Here is a 22,392-nt window from a genome sequence, read left to right on the forward strand (position 1 = left end):
CCTCTGGCGAGCACATGGAGGGCTGTGCGGCCCCCCAAAGAAATGCCACCCCACACCATGACTGACCCACCGCCAAACCGGTCATGCTGGAGGATGTTGCAGGCAGCAGAACGTTCTCCACGGCGTCTCCAGACTCTGTCACGTCTGTCACGTGCTCAGTGTGAACCTGCTTTCATCTGTGAAGAGCACAGGGCGCCAGTGGCGAATTTGCCAATCTTGGTGATCTCTGGCAAATGCCAAACATCCTGCACGGTGTTGGGCTGTAAGCACAACCCCCACCTGTGGACGTCGGGCCCTCATACCACCCTCATGGAGTCTGTTTCTGACTGTTTGAGCAGACACATGCACATTTGTGGCCTGCTGGAGGTCATTTTGCAGGGCTCTGGCAGTGCTTCTCCTGCTCCTCCTTGCACAAAGGCAGAGGTAGCGGTCCTGCTGCTGGGTTGTTGCCCTCCTACGGCCTCCTCCACGTCTCCTGATGTACTGGCCTGTCTCCTGGTAGCGCCTCCATGCTCTGGACACTACGCTGACAGACACAGCAAACCTTCTTGCCACAGCTCGCAATGATGTGCCATCCTGGATGAGCTGCACTACCTGAGCCACTTGTGTGGGTTGTAGACTCCGTCTCATGCTACCACTAGAGTGAAAGCACCGCCAGCATTCAAAAGTGAGCAAAACATCAGCCAGGAAGCATAGGAACTGAGAAGTGGTCTGTGGTCCCCACCTGCAGAACCACTCCTTTATTGGGGGTGTCTTGCTAATTGCCTATAATTTCCACCTGTTGTCTATTCCATTTGCACAACAGCATGTGAAATGTATTGTCAATCAGTGTTGCTTCCTAAATGGACAGTTTGATTTCACAGAAGTGTGATTGACTTGGAGTTACATTGTGTTGTTTAAGTGTTCCCTTTATTTTTTTGAGCAGTGTAGATTGTGTCATGCTTTTATCCATCTGATATTTTGTTGACTAGGCCGACTACTTGTTATCGCTGTTCTGTTCTGTTCACATTCATTAGTTCTCATTTGCAGTTGTGTCCATACTCTAAGCCAAACTGCTATTCAGTATTTCTGTTTTGCATTCATGAAAAACTAGGCTACTCCTTTCAGCATTTAGTTTGCATTATTTTGGTAAGACAGCTGTGTGTACGGCTGCATTCACATAGTGTGTAATAGGTGAGTCCGCTTATCTATCTTGTAGCCTATATTCATTACCAAAACGGAGCTGTCCATTGTGCTGATACAGCGCAGCGGAGATACAGATTTTGCGCTAACCTGTCACTCAATCATTTTTATAGACATAAAACTATTTTGGGCCAACCTGTCACTTCAAAAGCACTCAATCAAGGGTCTCGTATTTCGGCATTTGAACTTTGTTTATTGTGATATAAGCAGAATTCAACATAATTCCAATGCAAGAACCCACCAAAATTGTGTCCCCTCACTGATTTCAAATGCCCCCCCTAGTCACCTTATCCTGGCTCTGGGTCTGATCTTCCCCCCTAGTCACCTTATCCTGGCTCTGGGTCTGATCTGCCCCCCTAGTCACCTTATCCTGGCTCTGAGTCTGATCTGCCCCCCTAGTCACCTTATCCTGGCTCTGGGTCTGATCTGCCCCCCTAGTCACCTTATCCTGGCTCTGGGTCTGATCTGCCCCCCCTAGTCACCTTATCCTGGCTCTGGGTCTGATCTGCCCCCCTAGTCACCTTATCCTGGCTCCGGGTCTGATCTGCCCCCCTAGTCACCTTATCCTGGCTCTGGGTCTGATCTGCCCCCCTAGTCACCTTATCCTGGCTCCGGGTCTGATCTGCCCCCCTAGTCACCTTATCCTGGCTCTGGGTCTGATCTGCCCCCCTAGTCACCTTATCCTGGCTCCGGGTCTGATCTGCCCCCCTAGTCACCTTATCCTGGCTCTGGGTCTGATCTGCCCCCCTAGTCACCTTATCCTGGCTCCGGGTCTGATCTGCCCCCCTAGTCACCTTATCCTGGCTCTGGGTCTGATCTGCCCCCCTAGTCACCTTATCCTGGCTCCGGGTCTGATCTGCCCCCCTAGTCACCTTATCCTGGCTCTGATCTGCCCCCCTAGTCACCTTATCCTGGCTCCGGGTTTGATCTGCCCCCCTAGTCACCTTATCCTGGCTCTGATCTGCCCCCCTAGTCACCTTATCCTGGCTCCGGGTCTGATCTGCCCCCCTAGTCACCTTATCCTGGCTCTGATCTGCCCCCCTAGTCACCTTATCCTGGCTCTGGGTCTGATCTGCCCCCCTAGTCACCTTATCCTGGCTCTGGGTCTGATCTGCCCCCCCTAGTCACCTTATCCTGGCTCTGGGTCTGATCTGCCCCCCTAGTCACCTTATCCTGGCTCTGGGTCTGATCTGTCCCCCTAGTCACCTTATCCTGGCTCTGGGTCTGATCTGCCCCCCTAGTCACCTTATCCTGTCTCTGATCTGCCCCCCTAGTCACCTTATCCTGGCTCCGGGTCTGATCTACCCCTCTAGTCACCTTATCCTGGCTCTGGGTCTGATCTGCCTCCCTAGTCACCTTATCCTGGCTCCGGGTCTGATCTGCCCCCTTAGTCACCTTATCCTGGCTCCGGGTCTGATCTGCCCCCCCTAGTCACCTTATCCTGGCTCTGGGTCTGATCTGCCCCCCCTAGTCACCTTATCCTGGCTCTGGGTTTGATCTGCCCCCCTAGTCACCTTATCCTGGCTCTGATCTGCCCCCCTAGTCACCTTATCCTGGCTCTGATCTACCCCCTTAGTCACCTTATCCTGGCTCCGGGTCTGATCTACCCCTCTAGTCACCTTATCCTGGCTCTGGGTCTGATCTGCCCCCCCCCCCCCCCCCCCCTAGTCACCTTATCCTGGCTCCGGGTCTGATCTACCCCCCTAGTCACCTTATCCTGGCTCCGGGTCTGATCAGCCCCCCAGTCACCTTATCCTGGCTCTGATCTGCCCCCCTAGTCACCTTATCCTGGCTCCGGGTCTGATCTGCCCCCCTAGTCACCTTATCCTGGCTCTGATCTGCCATCCTAGTCACCTTATCCTGGCTCCGGGTCTGATCTGCCCCCCTAGTCACCTTATCCTGGCTCTGGGTCTGATCTGCCCCCTTAGTCACCTTATCCTGGCTCTGGGTCTGATCTACCCCCCTAGTCACCTTATCCTGGCTCTGATCTGCCATCCTAGTCACCTTATCCTGGCTCCGGGTCTGATCTGCCCCCCTAGTCACCTTATCCTGGCTCTGGGTCTGATCTGCCCCCCTAGTCACCTTATCCTGGCTCCGGGTCTGATCTGCCCCCCTAGTCACCTTATCCTGGCTCTGGGTCTGATCTGCCCCCCTAGTCACCTTATCCTGGCTCTGGGTCTGATCTGCCCCCTTAGTCACCTTATCCTGGCTCTGGGTCTGATCTGCCCCCCTAGTCACCTTATCCTGGCTCTGGGTCTGATCTACCCCCCTAGTCACCTTATCCTGGCTCCGGGTCTGATCTACCCCCCTAGTCACCTTATCCTGGCTCCGGGTCTGATCAGCCCCCCTAGTCACCTTATCCTGGCTCTGATCTGCCCCCCTAGTCACCTTATCCTGGCTCCGGGTCTGATCTGCCCCCCTAGTCACCTTATCCTGGCTCTGATCTGCCATCCTAGTCACCTTATCCTGGCTCCGGGTCTGATCTGCCCCCCTAGTCACCTTATCCTGGCTCTGGGTCTGATCTGCCCCCTTAGTCACCTTATCCTGGCTCTGGGTCTGATCTACCCCCCTAGTCACCTTATCCTGGCTCTGATCTGCCATCCTAGTCACCTTATCCTGGCTCCGGGTCTGATCTGCCCCCCTAGTCACCTTATCCTGGCTCTGGGTCTGATCTGCCCCCTTAGTCACCTTATCCTGGCTCTGGGTCTGATCTGCCTCCCTAGTCACCTTATCCTGGCTCCGGGTCTGATCTGCCCCCCTAGTCACCTTATCCTGGCTCCGGGTCTGATCTGTCCCCCTAGTCACCTTATCCTGGCTCTGATCTGCCTCCCTAGTCACCTTATCCTGGCTCTGGGTCTGATCTGCCCCCCTAGTCACCTTATCCTGGCTCTGATCTGCCCCCCTAGTCACCTTATCCTGGCTCTGATCTACCCCCCTAGTCACCTTATCCTGGCTCTGGGTCTGATCTACCCCCCTAGTCACCTTATCCTGGCTCTGATCTGCCCCCCTAGTCACCTTATCCTGGCTCTGATCTACCCCCCTAGTCACCTTATCCTGGCTCCGGGTCTGATCTACCCCTCTAGTCACCTTATCCTGGCTCTGGGTCTGATCTGCCCCCCCCCCCCCCCCCCCCCCCAGTCACCTTATCCTGGCTCCGGGTCTGATCTACCCCCTAGTCACCTTATCCTGGCTCCGGGGTCTGATCTACCCCCCTAGTCACCTTATCCTGGCTCCGGGTCTGATCTGCCCCCCTAGTCACCTTATCCTGGCTCCGGGTCTGATCTGCCCCCCTTAGTCACCTTATCCTTGCTCTGGGTCTGATCTGCCCCCTTAGTCACCTTATCCTGGCTCTGGGTCTGATCTGCCTCCCTAGTCACCTTATCCTGGCTCCGGGTCTGATCTGCCCCCTTAGTCACCTTATCCTGGCTCTGGGTCTGATCTGCCTCCCTAGTCACCTTATCCTGGCTCTGAGTCTGATCTGCCCCCCTAGTCACCTTATCCTGGCTCCGGGTCTGATCTGCCCCCCTAGTCACCTTATCCTGGCTCTGATCTGCCTCCCTAGTCACCTTATCCTGGCTCTGGGTCTGATCTACCCCCCTAGTCACCTTATCCTGGCTCCGGGTCTGATCTACCCCTCTAGTCACCTTATCCTGGCTCTGGGTCTGATCTGCCCCCCCCCCCCCTAGTCACCTTATCCTGGCTCCGGGTCTGATCTACCCCCCTAGTCACCTTATCCTGGCTCCGGGTCTGATCAGCCCCCCTAGTCACCTTATCCTGGCTCTGATCTGCCTCCCTAGTCACCTTATCCTGGCTCCGGGTCTGATCTGCCCCCCTAGTCACCTTATCCTGGCTCCGGGTCTGATCTGCCCCCCTAGTCACCTTATCCTGGCTCTGATCTGCCTCCCTAGTCACCTTATCCTGGCTCTGATCTGCCCCCCTAGTCACCTTATCCTGGCTCTGGGTCTGATCTGCCCCCCTAGTCACCTTATCCTGGCTCTGGGTCTGATCTGCCCCCCTAGTCACCTTATCCTGGCTCTGGGTCTGATCTACCCCCCTAGTCACCTTATCCTGGCTCCGGGTCTGATCTACACACACTCACCGAGTCGATGAGCTCCATGGTCTCTGCGAACTCGGGGATGGTCTGCAGGGTGGAGAGCACAGAACTAGCCTCCACAGCCAGGAACTTACTGGGGGAGACATGGTGCTGGCCCTCCTCTGCCAGCCTCCAGCCCCCCTCAGCCAGCTCCACTGGTGGCCCTTGACCTTCCTCTGCCCCCCTCCAGCCCCCCTCAGCCTGCTCCACTGGTGGACCTTGGCCCTCGTCTGCCAGCCTCCAGGCCCCCTCAGCCTGATCCTCCAGACTGCTGCTGCTGGTGGTCATGGTGTCATCTGACACACTATCTGCCCAGCTGGAGTAACGCTCCACATTCTGAGAGAGAAGAGACTGGGGTTAGGGTGCTGCTGATTGTGGGGTTGGACACCAACCAGGTCAGTAAGGCTGGCTGGGTTCGGAAAACTCCCAATGAATGAAGTTATGACGTTTCAAGGAAGTTCAATAAAGTTTAGACGACAAGGCAATGTAACAAAATTCATATCCAAAAGTCTCCCAACACTCAAACTTGTTCCCTCAGTCTAAAACGTCATTGAACCTCATTGAGAAGTCAGTGGTAGGCATGTGTTGTAACACACCAAGATATTCTATCATTTCAAATCTGAACCACTGACATCATCATAACAGTTTGTTCTGCAACGCAGGTTAAAATGAGATAAATGGATGGAGTGAATAGATGAATGAAGGCAACGAGGGGGGGATTCTGCTATGGAAGCCACAGTGGTGTGGTGAAAGAAGGGAAAAGGTTTCAGAAAGAAGAACAAGGGGAAACATGTTTGGTTCCAAACCGCTGGCTGAAGTGACACCGTGCACTACTGCTGTGAGGAGCAGATAGGAGGCTGGAGGGAAGGAGGCTGGAGGGAAGGAGGCTGGAGGGAGTGAGAGGAGGTTAATGGTGGCGGCCGCATGGCGAGATGGCAGGAAGCACTGAAAATGGGGACGGGAGGGGTAGAACTACGAAGCGTAACGGGAGTGTGGGGAGAGGGGTGAGATGGGTAGGCTACTATGACATCACTACAGCATAACTACAAGCTCAAGTGGACTAGGCTACATCATCACACACATACACACTGAGAGTGTGTCTTACACATGGGCCTCGGCACTGGGCCTGTCTCCGGACCTCGGTCTCTGCTGACATAAGCAGCAGCTCAAGCTCCTTAATTCTCTGCTCTTTGTCTGGATCGTCATGGCAGGACGGCTGGAATAAACACACACGGGAAGGAGAGGAGGAGTGGACGGAGGGAGTGAAGAAAAGGTAGGCAGGGAAAGAAGGAAGGAGAGAACAAATTTACTCACAAATTACTCACATCAGACTCAGGCTTACTCTGATTAACACCAAACCACACATTTGTTAAAGACACAGAGAAGAAACAGGAATTAAGGCAGGTCATTTAGTTGTTTGATTCAGAGAGTGATTAATACAAAGTAGACTGAAGTTAGTATGGTGGAAAGGTATAAAAAAGGGATGGTAAAGTGGACAGGATTGGAAGACACTTCTACTGATTTAGCTCCATGCTTCAGTCCAAACCTTGAGCTTTTGAGTCAAACAACATATCGGACTCTTGGCCAACTGTAAAGGACAGGTCACTCACCGATAAGTAGCTGGAGGAGTCTGGGAGGCTGTCCATCAGCTGGCCACAGTGAGGGCTATAGAGGTAACCCCCAAGCTACAACACACGGGAACATTAAACATTGATCCTTTCAATATGCCAATAAACCTTGTTTGAATGAAACGGAACAGAAGTGTCTGAGAGTCCTCTCACCTGAGTTGGTCCAGCCATGCCCAGAGGGCTGTGCCCACCGTGGGGGGTGTCTGGTTGGGGGACACAGGGTCTGTGGTGGCGTCGCTTCAACCCCCCGTGCTCTGAGCTGAATCCCCTGCAGCCCTCCTGGAGGTACCCCTCGTGCTCCACCTTCCTCCTCATGGTGGAGTTCCAGTGATTCTTGATGGAGTTGTCCGTCCTATAAGGGAGGTTGTTAAAATACTTTAGATCTGTCCAAAAACCTAACAAAACCTACGCTTTTGCCCTCAGCCTTACACCTTTGGTAATGGGAGAGATACTACTGTAGGTGTAGGAAATATGAAGGAAAGCTGACCAGGAGAAGAAGGGAAGCCACGTTTACTCTATTGAGATGTAACCACCCACGTTTACTCTATTGAGATGCAACCACCCACTTTTACTCTATTGAGATGTAACCACCCACTTTTACTCTATTGAGATGTAACCACCCACTTTTACTCTATTGAGATGTTACCACCCACTTTTACTCTATTGAGATGTAACCACCCACTTTTACTCTATTGAGATGTAACCACCCACTTTTACTCTATTGAGATGTAACCACCCACTTTTACTCTATTGAGATGTAACCACCCACTTTTACTCTATTGAGATGTAAACACCCACTTTTACTCTATTGAGATGCAACCACCCACTTTTACTCTATTGAGATGTAACCACCCACTTTTACTCTATTGAGATGTAACCACCCACTTTTACTCTATTGAGATGTAACCACCCACTAACTCAGGCAAAGAGATGTACGGTATATCATTCCGTTACCTTCCAGGCAGCAGCTTGGAGATCTCGGCCCAGCGGTTGCCCAGGCGTTTGTGGGCCTGGTAGATGATGCTGTCCTCTTCCTGGGTCCAGGAGGACTTCTTCACCTCAGGGTTCAGATGGTTGTGCCAGCGCTCACGGCACTGCTTCCCGATCCGCCCCTGCAGGTGCTTAGCAATCACCGACCAGCGCTTGGGGCCATATTTATGAACCAGGTCAATCACCTATACACACAGGAGCAAAGACAGGGACTTCTTACAATGCAATCCTCTGGACGTAAAAAATATGCATACTGCAGGGGTAGGTACTAGATTCAGCCACGGGACGACTTTTGTTGGAGTGGATGGTCGGGGTGTCCGAAACATAATTAGAATAATTTGTACACTGCAAATTGACCACAACTAAGCCCCAAAAGTGATTTTATTTGAAAATACCAATAATTTCATACCTTAATAACATTGAGACATGATCACGTCTCTTTTTTTATTTGTGGGAATACTTGGGAACATACAGGGAGGTGTGGGGGAATTACACCGCCTGTTCCCGACCCCTGGCATACTGTATAGTATCTATTACTGGAGGGAATCACGCTGCCTGTTACCGACCCCTGGCATACTGTATAGTATCTATTACTGGAGGGAATCACACCGCCTGTACCCGACCCCTGGCATACTGTATAGTATCTATTACTGGAGGGAATCACGCCGCCTGTTCCCGACACCTGGCAAACTGTATAGTATCTATTACTGGAGGGAATCACGCCGCCTGTTCCCGACCCCTGGCATACTGTATAGTATCTATTACTGGAGGGAATCACGCCGCCTGTAACCGACCCCTGGCATACTGTATAGTATCTATTACTGGAGGGAATCACACCGCCTGTACCCGACCCCTGGCATACTGTATAGTATCTATTACTGGAGGGAATCACACCGCCTGTACCCGACACCTGGCATACTGTATAGTATCTATTACTGGAGGGAATCACGCCGCCTGTTCCCGACACCTGGCATACTGTATAGTATCTATTACTGGAGGGAATCACGCCGCCTGTTCCCGACCCCTGGCATACTGTATAGTATCTATTACTGGAGGGAATCACGCCGCCTGTTCCCGACACCTGGCATACTGTATAGTATCTATTACTGGAGGGAATCACGCCGCCTGTAACCGACCCCTGGCATACTGTATAGTATCTATTACTGGAGGGAATCACGCCGCCTGTTCCCGACACCTGGCATACTGTATAGTATCTATTACTGGAGGGAATCACACCGCCTGTTACCGACACCTGGCATACTGTATAGTATCTATTACTGGAGGGATTCACGCCGCCTGTTCCCGACACCTGGCATACTGTATAGTATCTATTACTGGAGGGAATCACGCCGCCTGTAACCGACCCCTGGCATACTGTATAGTATCTATTACTGGAGGGAATCACGCCGCCTGTTCCCGACCCCTGGCATACTGTATAGTATCTATTACTGGAGGGAATCACGCCGCCTGTTCCCGACACCTGGCATACTGTATAGTATCTATTACTGGAGGGAATCACACCGCCTGTACCCGACCCCTGGCATACTGTATAGTATCTATTACTGGAGGGAATCACACCGCCTGTTACCGACCCCTGGCATACTGTATAGTATCTATTACTGGAGGGAATCACACCGCCTGTTCCCGACCCCTGGCATACTGTATAGTATCTATTACTGGAGGGAATCATGCCGCCTGTACCCAACCCCTGGCATACTGTATAGTATCTATTACTGGAGGGAATCACACCGCCTGTTACCGACCCCTGGCATACTGTATAGTATCTATTACTGGAGGGAATCACGCCGCCTGTAACCGACCCCTGGCATACTGTATAGTATCTATTACTGGAGGGAATCACGCCGCCTGTAACCGACCCCTGGCATACTGTATAGTATCTATTACTGGAGGGAATCATGCCGCCTGTTCCCGACCCCTGGCATACTGTATAGTATCTATTACTGGAGGGAATCACACCGCCTGTAACCGACCCCTGGCATACTGTATAGTATCTATTACTGGAGGGAATCACGCCGCCTGTTCCCGACCCCTGGCATACTGTATAGTATCTATTACTGGAGGGAATCATGCCGCCTGTTCCCGACCCCTGGCATACTGTATAGTATCTATTACTGGAGGGAATCACGCCGCCTGTACCCGACCCCTGGCATACTGTATAGTATCTATTACTGGAGGGAATCACGCCGCCTGTACCCGACCCCTGGCATACTGTATAGTATCTATTACTGGAGGGATATATGCCATTACCGCACAAACAGAGGTGCCACATCGTCATTGGCAACACTAGAGAATGTCAAGAATGCAGATGAAGAAGTAGAACTACTTGCCACAACACTTCTGTCATGGAGCCAAACATGTTATGTCATCTCTTAGCAGGCCCACACTACCCAGTGCTATTATCTTCCTGAATATCTTACTTCTAGCATGTCACTAAGGGCAAGCCAGAACAATACTATCACTGACGTGTTGTGATGTGAGGCCTAGATGTTGGAGGAACAAAATGTCAATCTTGACATTCCAGTAGGCGAGGCATCATGTAGTTCTATTTAAGGAATGTATTGTTCACCTTCCAACTATGAGAGATATGACCCTAAAGCCTGGCTGAGGAGGGGCTCAGGACCTGGGAAACTTGGAGAGCTTTGGTTGTTTTAAAGCATGAGGTAGTGGGTCGTATGCACAGCCAATGAAAACTACTGCAGGGTCTATGGGCTTCAAACAGGGATAGAGAGTGGGAGAGGAACGTGTGTACTGTATGTTCCTTTCAATGTTTCAGATTACCAAAAAAAAAGGGCTGTGATGTTCATCCTGCAGCTTGTTTGTATTGTGTTATCAACGAGCCGCTCCAATAAAATTCTGAACAATACATGTTCTCTCTAGCTCTTTTATCTACTTCTTTTTCCATCCCTCCCATCTTCCCCACCCCCCCATCCCAGGTTGGAGTAACTCCCATCTCCACTTACCTTCTGATCCTCCTCTTTTGTCCAGGGTCCTTTCACCAGTTCTGGGTTGAGCACCTTCTGCCAGCGGTGCTGACACTGGCCATCTGTCCTCCCCTGTGACAGACACAATGCAGAGCACAACACCTCATTAACACACAAACCCACCTGCAGCTGTCCCCCCTGAGTTATCATATTCACATACACACACTTGCTAATAACCCCACCGCACACAACACCTGTGAGTACCACTAATAACCCCACCTCACACAACACCTGTGAGTACCACTAATAACCCCACCTCACACAACACCTGAGTACCACTAATAACCCCACCTCACACAACACCTGAGTACCACTAATAACCCCACCTCACTCAACACATGAGTACTACAAATAACCCCACCTCACACAACACCTGTGAGTACTACAAATAACCCCACCTCACACAACACCTGTGAGTACTACAAATAACCCCACCTCACACAACACCTGAGTACCACTAATAACCCCACCTCACACAACACCTGTGAGTACCACTAATAACCCCACCTCACACAACACCTGTGAGTACTACAAATAACCCCACCTCACACAACACCTGAGTACCACTAATAACCCCACCTCACACAACACCTGTGAGTACCACTAATAACCCCACCTCACACAACACCTGTGAGTACTACAAATAACCCCACCTCACACAACACCTGTGAGTACCACAAATAACCCCACTTCACACAACACCTGTGAGTACCACTAATAACCCCACCTCACACAACACCTGTGAGTACTACAAATAACCCCACCTCACACAACACCTGTGAGTACCACAAATAACCCCACTTCACACAACACCTGTGAGTACCACTAATAACCCCACCTCACTCAACACATGTGAGTACTACAAATAACCCCACCTCACACAACACCTATGAGTACCACTAATAACCCCACCTCACACAACACCTGTGAGTACCACTAATAACCCCACCTCACACAACACCTGTGAGTACCACTAATAACCCCACCTCACACAACACCTGTGAGTACCACTAATAACCCCACCTCACTCAACACATGTGAGTACTACAAATAACCCCACCTCACACAACACCTGTGTGTACTACAAATAACCCCACCTCACACAACACCTGTGAGTACCACTAATAACCCCACCTCACACAACACCTGTGAGTACTACAAATAACCCCACCTCACACAATACCTGTGAGTGTCACTTGTCATATCACTTTTCGTATCCAGATAATAATATAAAATAAAATGTTATTCATCACAAGCTTGAATAAACAACAGGTGTGGACTAACAGTGAAATGCTTAATTGCGGGCCCCTCCCAACAATGCAGAGAGAAAGAAAATAGAGAAAATAATAGAAAAGTAAAATAAGTAATAATAGATACATAATGAGTAATGATAACTTGGCTATATACAAGAGGTACCAGTACTGAGTCAATGTGCAGGGGTACGAGGTCATTGAGGTAGAGATGTACATATAACTAGGAATAGAGTGACAGATAGTTTAACAGTAGCAGCAGCATATGTGATGAGTCAAAAACGTTTGCGCAAAAGGTCCATGCAGATAGTTAAATAGTTAACCAAATAGCTACCCGGACTAACTATTTAGCAGTCTTTGCATCGGTACCGCTTGCTGTGCGGTAGCAGAGAGAACAGTCTATGACTTGGGTGCTTGGAGTCTTTGACCATTTTTAGGGCCTTCCTCTGACACTGCCTGGTTTAGAGGTTCTGGATGGCAGGGAGCTCAGCCCAAGTGATGTACTGGGCCGTACACATTACCCTCTGTAGCGCCTTGTGATCGGATGCCAGTAAGTTGCCATAGCAAGCGGTGATGCAGCCAGTCAAGATGCTCTCAATGATGCAGCTGTAGAACATTTTGAGGATCTGAGGGCCCATGCCAAATCTTTTTATCCTCCTGAGAGGAAAGAGGCGTTGTCGTGTCTTCTTCACGACTGTGTTGGTGTGTTTGGACCATGATAGGTCCTTAGTTATGTGGACCTGGTCCATTACAGCCCCGTCGATGTGAATGCGGGCCTGCTTGGCCCTCCGTTTCCTGTAGTCCACGATCAGTTCCTTTGTCTTGCTGACTTTGAGGGAGATGTTGTCCTGGCACCACACTGCCAGATCTCTGATCTCCTCCCTGTAGGCTGTCTCATCGGCGTCAGTGATCAGGCCTACCACCGTAGTTTTGTCAGCAAACTTATGATGGTGTTGGAGTCGTGCGCAGCCACACAGTCGTGGGTGAACTGGGAGTACAGGAGGGGACTAAGCATGTACCCCTAAGGGACCCCCGTGGTAAGGGTCAGCGTGGAGGATGTGTTGTTGCCTACCCTCAACACTTGGCGGCGGCACATCAGGAAGTCCAGGATCCAGTTGCAGAGGGAGGCGTTCAGTCCCAGGGTCCTTAGCTTAGTGATCAGCTTGGAGGGCACTATGGTGTTGAACGCTGAGCTGCAGACAATGAAGAGCATTCTCACATAGGTGTTCCTTTTGTCCAAGTGGGAAAGGGTAGTGTGGAGTGAAATAGATATTGCGTCATCCAGGGTGTCAGGGATGATGGTGTTGATGTGAGCCATGACCAGCCTTTCAAAGCATTTCATGGCTACAGATGTGAGTGCTAAGGGGCAACAGTCATTTAGACAGGGACTATGGTGGTCTGCTTGAAACATGTAGGAATTACAGACTGGATCAGGGAGAGGTTGAAAATGTCAGTGAAGACACTTGCCAGCTGGTCCAAACATGCTCTGAGTACACGTCCTGGTAATCCATCTTGCCCTGCGTGCTTGTGAATGTTAACCTGTTTAAAGGTCTTACTCACATCAGCTACGAAGAGCATGATCACACAGCCGTCCGGAACAGCTGGTGCTCTCATGCATGTTTCAGTGCTCCATGCCTTGAAGAGAGCATAAAAGGCATTTTGCTCGTCACGTAGGCTTATGTCACTGGGCAGCTTGCGGCTGAGTTTCCCTTTGTTATCCATGATAGTTTGCAAGCCCTGCCACATCCGACGAGTGTCAGAGCTGGTGTAGTAGGATTCGATCTTAGTCCTGTATTGACGCTCTGCCTGTTTGATGGTTCATCGGAGGCCGTGGCGGGATTTCTTATAAATGGCTGGGTTAGTGCCCCGCTCCTTCAAAGCGGCAGCTATAGCCTTTAGCTCAGTGCGGATGTTGCCTGTAATCCATGGCTTCTGGTTGGGATATGTGCGTACGGTCACTGTAGGGTCGACGTCGTTGATGCACTTATTAATGAAACCGGTGACTGTTGTGGTAAACTCCACAATGCCACCGGATGAATCCCAGAAAATATTCCAATCTGTGATAGCGAAACAGTCCTGCAGCTTAACACCCGATTCATCGGACCACTTCCGTATTGAGCGGGTCACAGGTACTTACTGTTTGAGGAGTTTTTGCTTGTAAGCAGGAATCAGGAGGCTAGAGTTATGGTCAGATTTGCCAAATGGAGGGCGAGAGAGAGCTATGTGTGTGGAGTAAAGGTCCATTTTTTTTCACCTCTAGTTGCACAGGTGATGTTGGTAGAAATAAGGTAAAATGGATTAGAGTTTTCCTGCATTTTCTCCCATCACTATTACATATCATCAATATATAGACTTGATTTTTGTTAGTGTGTTACTGTGCTTATTACAGAAAGCTTTGTATTTTAACACCATGTTCTAACAGTGTGTAATGATTAAGGGGGAAAAAATGTTTTACTTACTGGGAAATTATTAGCTATTAATTTCCAGGAGTCTGCTCCATGCTGCTCCACTAACTTCTTCAGCCTCTCGTCCTGCAGCGAGAAGAGGGGGGGCAGAGAGAGACAGTGAGGAGCCAACCTTCCTGAGACACTCCCTTCATCCTCAGTGCTTCCATAAGGTAAACGCCCTTTACACTTTTTTTTAGCAGGGGACACAATAGGGCTTCCTACATATCGTGCAATAGAATAGCAGTAGATTGCTGCAGACAATACATTTAGAAACAAACAGACTGTTGGACCACAGCACACTTTCACGCACATGCTATTCTCAATCCATTTGAACACTAAAACAATGTAAGACAGGTACAATAAATAATGGTGCAACAGTGAGCGCAATAAACTAACTAGCACACTCATATGCCTCTTATAGAATTAGCCTACCTCATCACGAGACCATTTGACTTTGCACAGTATTTTCTTGTCTTTGCTCTTGTCCTTACTCTCAGGATCTGTGGAGTGTAGCTCTTCATCCTCAGACTCACTGAAAAAGGAGAGATAGAGAGGTAGAGGAAAGAGAGAGATACTCTTATTTAATACTCTTTTCACATTTCATTATAGTATATCACTAATCAACACAGCCACTTAAGTAAAACAAGAGCATTAACATAATCATGACACAATATTACAGGGTGAACTCAGAACTAGTGATATCAATAAAACATAAAAATGCACAAGCAGGAACAATACATGATTCATGCCACAACTAAGTCACATACAGCGCCAACCCACTGATAGCCAATTACAAATAACCGTCCAATTTCAAACTGAATCAGAAGTCAATGGATCGAGCAGGCATAGTCATTCATGGTGAAGCAGGACTGGCAGTAGTCTCAGTCTCAGTACGTGGCGTGCAGAGACGGAAACAGAGTTGAGACTCATATTAAACAGAACATTCCTGACCATAATTAGAGTAGCCTAGCCGTCCCTTGTTCCCTGCTAGATCAGGCATTATGATGCCAACCCTGACTGTGGCAGACTGCCTCTATACCTAGGTGGTAAAAGGGTAAAAGCTAGTCTTATTGGGTGTAGTGAAACAACTGTTGCCTTTTTTGGGGCAAATCCACCTTTACACAACTGTCCCTTTTTGCCTCGAATGTTGATTTTAGGAGAATAGGGCCAACTTAAACACCTATAACTCACAATCTATTAGCTTTAATCAAGACTTGTTACTTCTCAGACAGCAAAAAGCTGTAATACCGGACACAGCTTTCCCTTCTCCAATGTGAAACTCTGCCACCAGAGAAAGTAGTTGTGCACACTTAGCTCTGTCCATAGAAATGTCTTGTTGCTGGGCAACACTTCCTTCATGGCGTCACGTTGTGCCAGGGGTAGAACATCTAATAAACAGACAGGGAGGAGGGTTGAGGACAGTGGTTACCCAGAGTAATCACAGAGCAAACCTAACCCGGAAGTTCACACTGACACTGTTCCAACGGCTGAGATACAGTAAAACCAGAGCTACGTAATAAAGCTACACCACAACTGGCAACAGAGATATACTGAGCTATTGGTCTCATTGCATTCCAGATATCGTCAGATAAGAGTCTGAAGTTAGATAGTATCACAGCACAGTAACATAATATGGGCCTACATGCAATTGACTGATTCCAAGGCCAGCCACAGCCCCATACAATCCCAGAGACTGAAGGACAGGGGCTGCATTCAGAAGAGCACAACATGGTAGGAATGTTCAGATATACAGTACCAGTCAAAAGTTTGGACACACCTACTCATTCAAGGGTTTTTCTTTATTTTTTACTATTTTCTACATGGTAGAATAATAGTAAAGACATCAAAACTATGAAATAACACATATGGAATCATGTAGTAACCAAAAGTGTTAAACAAATCAAACGATATTTTATATTTGAGATTCATCAAAGTAGCCACCCTTTGCCTTGATGACAGCTTTGCACACTCTTTGCATTCTCTCAACGAGCTTCACCTGGAATGATTTTGCAACAGTCTTGAAGGAGCCCTAGAGGGGTGTTGGGTCATTGTCCTGTTGAAAAACAAATGATAGTCCCACTAAATGCAAACCAGATGGGATGGAATATCACTGCAGAATGCTGTGGTAGCCATGCTGGTTAAGTGTGCCTTGAATTCTAAATAAATCACTGACAGTGTCACCAGCAAAGCCCCCCCACACCATCACACCTCCTCCTCCATGCTTCACGGTGGGAACCACACATGCGGTTCTCACAAAGACACAACGGTTGGAACCAAAAAATCTCAAATTTGGACTAATCAGATCAAAGGACAGATTTACACCGGTCTAATATCCATTGCTCGTGTTTCTTGGCCTAAGCAAGTCTGTTCTTCTTATTGGTGTCCTTTAGTAGTGGTTTCTTTGCAGCAATTCGACCATGAAGGCCTGATTCACGCAGTCTCCTCTGAACAGTTGATGTTGAGATGTGTCTGTTACTTGAACTCTGTGAAGCATTTATTTGGGCTGCAATTTCTGAGGCTGGTGACTCTAATGAACATATCCTCTGCAGCAGAGGTAACTCTGGGTCTTCCTTTCCTGTGATGGTCCTCATAAGAGCCAGTTTCATCATAGCGCTTGAAGGTTTTTGCAACTACACTTGAAGAAACTTTCAAAGTTCTTGAAATGTTCCGGATTGACTGACCTTTATGTCTTAAAGTAATGATGGGACTGTCGTTTTTCTTTGCTTATTTGAGATGTTCTTCCCATAATATGGACATGGGCTATCTTCTGTATACCCCCTTACCTTGTCACAACACAAGTGACTGGCTCAAATGCATTCCACAAATTAACTTTAAATGTGACACACCTGTTAATTGAAATGCATTCCAGGTGACTACCTCATGAAGCTGGTTGAGAGAATGCCAAGAGTATACAAAGCTGTCATCAAGGCAAAGGGTGGCTACTTTGAAGAATCTTAAATATAAAATATATTTTGATTTGTTTAACACTTTTTTTTGGTTACTACATGATTCCATATGTGTTATTTCATAGTTTTGATGTCTTCACTATTATTCTACGATGTAGAAAATAGTAAAAATAAAGAAAAACCCTTGAGTGGGTGGGTCCAAACTTTTGACTGGTACTGTAAATATATTTTGGAGGATTAACATGCCTCTCGTACATGTAAAATAAGGAATTTCATCTCTGTTCATTGCATTTCTTTACAACATTCAGCCTGATGCCATCCTCCTGGTTTGGATGAAATGTTGGGTGGATTTACAACAATCTTTCTCCCCTCTCTAAAGAAGGTCAAAGTATGAAGTTCCTAAATATGGCTCTGTTGTTTTAGTCTCTGAAATACACACTCACATGCGCCACCAGCACAGCACATGCGCACACACACACACACACATTCAAACACTAACACGTACACATACTGTACACATTTGAACACACACACTGTGGTGAGGAAAACAAGGCCTCCCAAAGGTTTCCAGTACTGGCCTGTGATGAAAGGGCTTCTTCAGTGGTGACTGGGACATGCCAATTGAATTTCAGCATAATTCCCTCACTACAGGAAAGAGAGAGGTGGAAGTGGGTCTGAGCCCAGGGTGTGTGCTCCCACATAAACAGGCTCTTTGTCGTATCTAGGTGTGTGGCATAAAGGTGTGTGTGTGTGTGTGTGTGTGTGTGTGTGTGTGAGTGAGTGAGTGAGTGAGTGAGTGAGTGAGTGTGTGTGTGTGTGTGGGGCGCGGGCTGCAAGGAGGCAGGCCCGGGGTGTGGCTAAACTAATAGGTCAGAACTAACGGTCCAGGCTGAATTAAACAGGAGTTTCAAAATTGACTCAAGGGGATTGGTATGATTTCTTATATAAGAACTTGGCCAAGGTGCCTGAGCCAGTACTGTTTCGAGTCTTACATTCTCTCAAACAACTTCTTCATAGACTACTAAAGTAATCTTAATCTATGTGTAATACCTACGTAATTTGTGTACAATGTTGGCGAAGGCACAAAAAGATATTTTCTAAATCAAATGTGTCATATTCTTCATATGCTCATTCAATGGCTCATTTATTATGTGAATAAAATATAAAACTGAAATATTGGCCTCTGTAGATTGTGTTCCCACAGGTTTCTTCAATTCAAACTTGAACTTCCATGTGAAATGTAAAGCAGAGGGCGAGGTAGAGAGGACCATCCTCCACCACCCTGGCCCTCCCCTATCACCCCCAGATGGGGCACACCGAGGGGGTAGGGTCTAGGGGGGTAGAAGGGTGGAGAGATACACACACGCCACTGAGTTGTTCGCTCAGACGGAAATTACGTCATTGTCATGTTTGTGTGTTTAAGGGCAGTTAGCAGGCTCCAATCAGCCTATAAATCAATAGTTAATTCAGCCATTCACAGGCTCAAACTCACAAATACTAATAACACACAGCTGCGTCATTCTAGCCTTACCTCAGAGGGAAAATATCTCCTTAAATTAATACATTAGTGCTCTGACTATGCTATATCCATTAGTATTCATATATATAATTAACAAACAAAATCTGATTTGTGAAAACAATAGATGTCTTTTAGATGCCTAGCCTACAGTAGTAACGTTCTCTGTTTACCATTTTATGGGACTCTCTGTTATAGGGGATTTTCCAAACATGTACCCACACGATGTGGTAGAATGGTGCACAAAACAATCTCAATCCTATGTTGGACTATGTTTTTTTCTAAATCAATACATCTATTTTATTTCCCTTGAAGAATAATGTTCATACTGAAACAACAGAGGGCTGGGCCATCTAATACATTTTTTCTGTAGCCTGAGATGAAAATAACAAGCGCTCTATCTGTTCAATAGTCTTACTCGTGCTACGTCTCACGGTAATGGCTAGAAGGGATCCAACTTTTGTCAAATTAACGCCACATTTGACTTTTCGTAGCTGGTTAGGAGAATTTACGCAGCAATGCAGCAGGTTAGGAGAATAAACGTATCCGGTTAGGATAATTAGGTTAAGGTTAGGAAAAGAGCTAGGGTTAGCTAAAATGCCCCAAAAATTTAACTTTTGACGTTAATTTTACAAAGGTTGAATCTCTTCTAGCAAAGACCACATCTCACAGACTGTCAGCCATGTTTTCTGTTCGAGGAAAGATGGCAATGAATGGGTGTTGAATTGAGCAACAAAATACAATACAGACCAAAGCAGTTACATAACCCACCGAACAACTCAAATCAACGTTTTTTATTTGTTTTATCAAAGTTATCATGACCAAAAGGAACATAGCCTAGTCTACTACAAAATAAGCAACTCAAACAGCTGTGCTGGTTCACAAACTCGCGACATGCTTTGGTTATTCACTGAAAAGTGCCACATACACTCTTATGGCTGTTCTATAACCATACATTTTGCACAAACATCCAGCCAAATAAAGTATTAATGGAATTGATTCAACTATTTTAATGAACCTTTAGAATCCTAACTAGGCTGTAATTTGCTGTAGCCTACTGTATTTCAACATCTAACTAACACGTTGTGACCGTGAGCAGGTGCTCGTGATGTGTCAACGATCAACGTGACATCTGGCTCAATATAATGCCATGCCTGAGAAATGGGTTTCACTATGAATCGCATCTTTACTGTAGCTATTTTGTTGCAACATTTTTGTATCATATCTGAAACCATTCAAATGTAGCTAGTACGCAGCCAAATGAACGGCAGATTTAGAAGCAATGTGTCACCTACCTGCGCGACTTTATGTTGGCCATAATGACAGCTGATCAAAGCTTTTCAAATAAGAAATCCTCTATTTGTAGTTGGTCTAAAATCCATATAAAAGCGAATTAGATGATCTCTATGGACAGTTATCCATACAATCCGATGTCTGTCATCTTCCAGTTTATTTTCAGACAGTAGCCTAAAATACAGTGCCACACTTTCGCTGGTTAGCTAGCGGTGCACTTTCATGTCAAACTCGTTCTTGTTGTAGGAAATGTGTGCAATCGTAAATAAAAACGCATCTCCTTATATTTTGCATGTCACCGCGATGCATGCAATGTCAATATCCGATCGAATAGGATGTGAACATATATAGATAGCTAACCTGCCTTGTAGGCTACACACTGTTCTCCCTCCCACTGTACTTCTATTTTGTTATTTTCGCATTCAGATTTTTGTCGATCCCGCCGAATCTCGCGCCCAGCCTCCTTCTAGAAGGGTGTTTGAATCTGCGCAGGCGGCCTCGCACCTGATTGGTTAGAATCAGGGGAGCGCTCCAAAAAGAGCCTGTCGCTTTGAGCGCAAATGAACATTTTGACAATTAATACGAAAGTATTGTGGCGATAAAAACCTATATTATTATTTAATTTTTTTATCTGTCTATTCTACAATCATCATACAAACCTGTTGTAAAAATCTAGACGATTATGAAGGTAAAGACAAGTATTTATAACATTTTTTTTACAATAACAACAATATTCAAGTTATGTTCAATGCACAACAAAACAGTAGGCCTACTGTAGTAATAATTAACAGAGGCTGGCAGACAGTGTGCCCTTCTGCATGCATAACAGTCGTGGAATGACAGCTCTATTTCAAATGGTGTCCTGCTGCCCCCTTGTGTACAAATACTTTGTGACATACATTACATGATCTGAACAACTGTAGGCCAACATGTACTGTATTGTGGATCTACACTACCGTTCAAACGTTCGGGGTCACTTAGAAATGTCCTTGTTTTTGAAAGAAAAGCACATTTTTGTCCATTAACATAACATCACATTTATCAAAAATACAGTGTAGACCTTGTTAATGTTGTAAATGACTATTGTAGCTGGAAACGGCAGATTTTTAATGGAATATCTGCATAGGCAAACAGTGGCCCATTATCAGCAACCATCACTCCTGTGTTCCAATGCCACGTTGTGTTAGCTAATCCAAGTTTATAATTTTAAAAGACTAATTGATCATTAGAAAACCCTTTTGCAATTATGTTAGCACAGCTGAAAACTGTTGTGCTGATTAAAGTAGCAATAAAACTGCCCTTCTTTAGACTAGTTGAGTATCTGGAGCATCAGCATTTGTGGGTTCGATTGCAGGCTCAAAATGGCCAGAAACAAAGACCTTTCTTCTGAAACTCGTCAGTCTATTCTTGTTCTGAGAAATGAAGGCTATACCATGCGAGAAATTGTCAAGAAACTGAAGATCTCGTACAACGCTGTGTACTACTCCCTTCACAGAACAGAGCAAACTGTCTCTAACCAGAATAGAAAGAGGAGTGGGAGGCCCCGATGCACAACTGACCAAGAGGACAAGTACATTAGAGTTGTCCTCTAAGCTGCCAGTTGAGGACTTGTGAGGCATCTGTTTCTCAAACTAGACACTCTAATATACTTGTCCTCTTGCTCAGTATCTGATGCTCCAGATACTCAACTAGTTTTAAAATGATAAACATGGATTAGCTAACACAATGTGCCATTGGAACACAGGAGTGATGGTTGCTGATAATGGGCCTCTGTACACCTATGTAGATATTCCATTTAAAAAAAATCTGCCGTTTTCAGCTACAATAGTTATTTAGAACATTAACAATGTCTATACTGTATTTCTGATCAATCTGGTTATTTTAAGGGACAAAAAAATTGCTTCTCTTTCAAAAACAAGGACATTTCTAAGTGACCCCAAACTTTTGAACGGTAGTGTAGTTTAAAATAATTAGCGAATATACCAATTTCTTGATCTCTTTGCATAACAAATGTATTTCAATACAAATGCCTACTTTGGTTGAGCCCAATCTCCATAAATTTCCACCGATAGGCCTACATAGAAG

General features: G+C 47.1%; 1 protein-coding gene across 4 annotated transcripts in view; it reads right to left on the minus strand.

Annotated features, from left to right (window-relative positions):
* The window catches only part of LOC115195507 (myb-related protein A), a 28,826-nt gene extending 7,533 nt beyond the window's left edge, over nt 1-21,293 (minus strand). For 2 of the 4 annotated variants that reach the window (XM_029755409.1, XM_029755407.1), the window contains exons 1-9: nt 20,310-21,293; nt 15,025-15,124; nt 14,605-14,676; nt 10,875-10,967; nt 7,858-8,078; nt 7,057-7,255; nt 6,886-6,960; nt 6,381-6,491; nt 5,282-5,611 (exon numbers count right to left, since the gene is read on the minus strand). In XM_029755409.1, coding sequence (XP_029611269.1) covers nt 5,282-5,611; nt 6,381-6,491; nt 6,886-6,960; nt 7,057-7,255; nt 7,858-8,078; nt 10,875-10,967; nt 14,605-14,676; nt 15,025-15,124; nt 20,310-20,332 — 1,224 coding nt within the window. In that variant the 5' untranslated portion in view covers nt 20,333-21,293. Of the gene's footprint in view, nt 1-5,281; nt 5,612-6,380; nt 6,492-6,885; nt 6,961-7,056; nt 7,256-7,857; nt 8,079-10,874; nt 10,968-14,604; nt 14,677-15,024; nt 15,125-15,902; nt 15,981-20,309 lie in introns of all 4 variants that reach the window. The other 2 variants (XM_029755408.1, XM_029755410.1) reach the window with 2 other exon arrangements.
* Nucleotides 21,294-22,392: the final 1,099 nt, after the last annotated feature.

Source organism: Salmo trutta, chromosome 6 (genome assembly GCF_901001165.1).
Source record: "Salmo trutta chromosome 6, fSalTru1.1, whole genome shotgun sequence".
Classification (NCBI taxonomy): Eukaryota; Metazoa; Chordata; class Actinopteri; order Salmoniformes; family Salmonidae; genus Salmo; species Salmo trutta.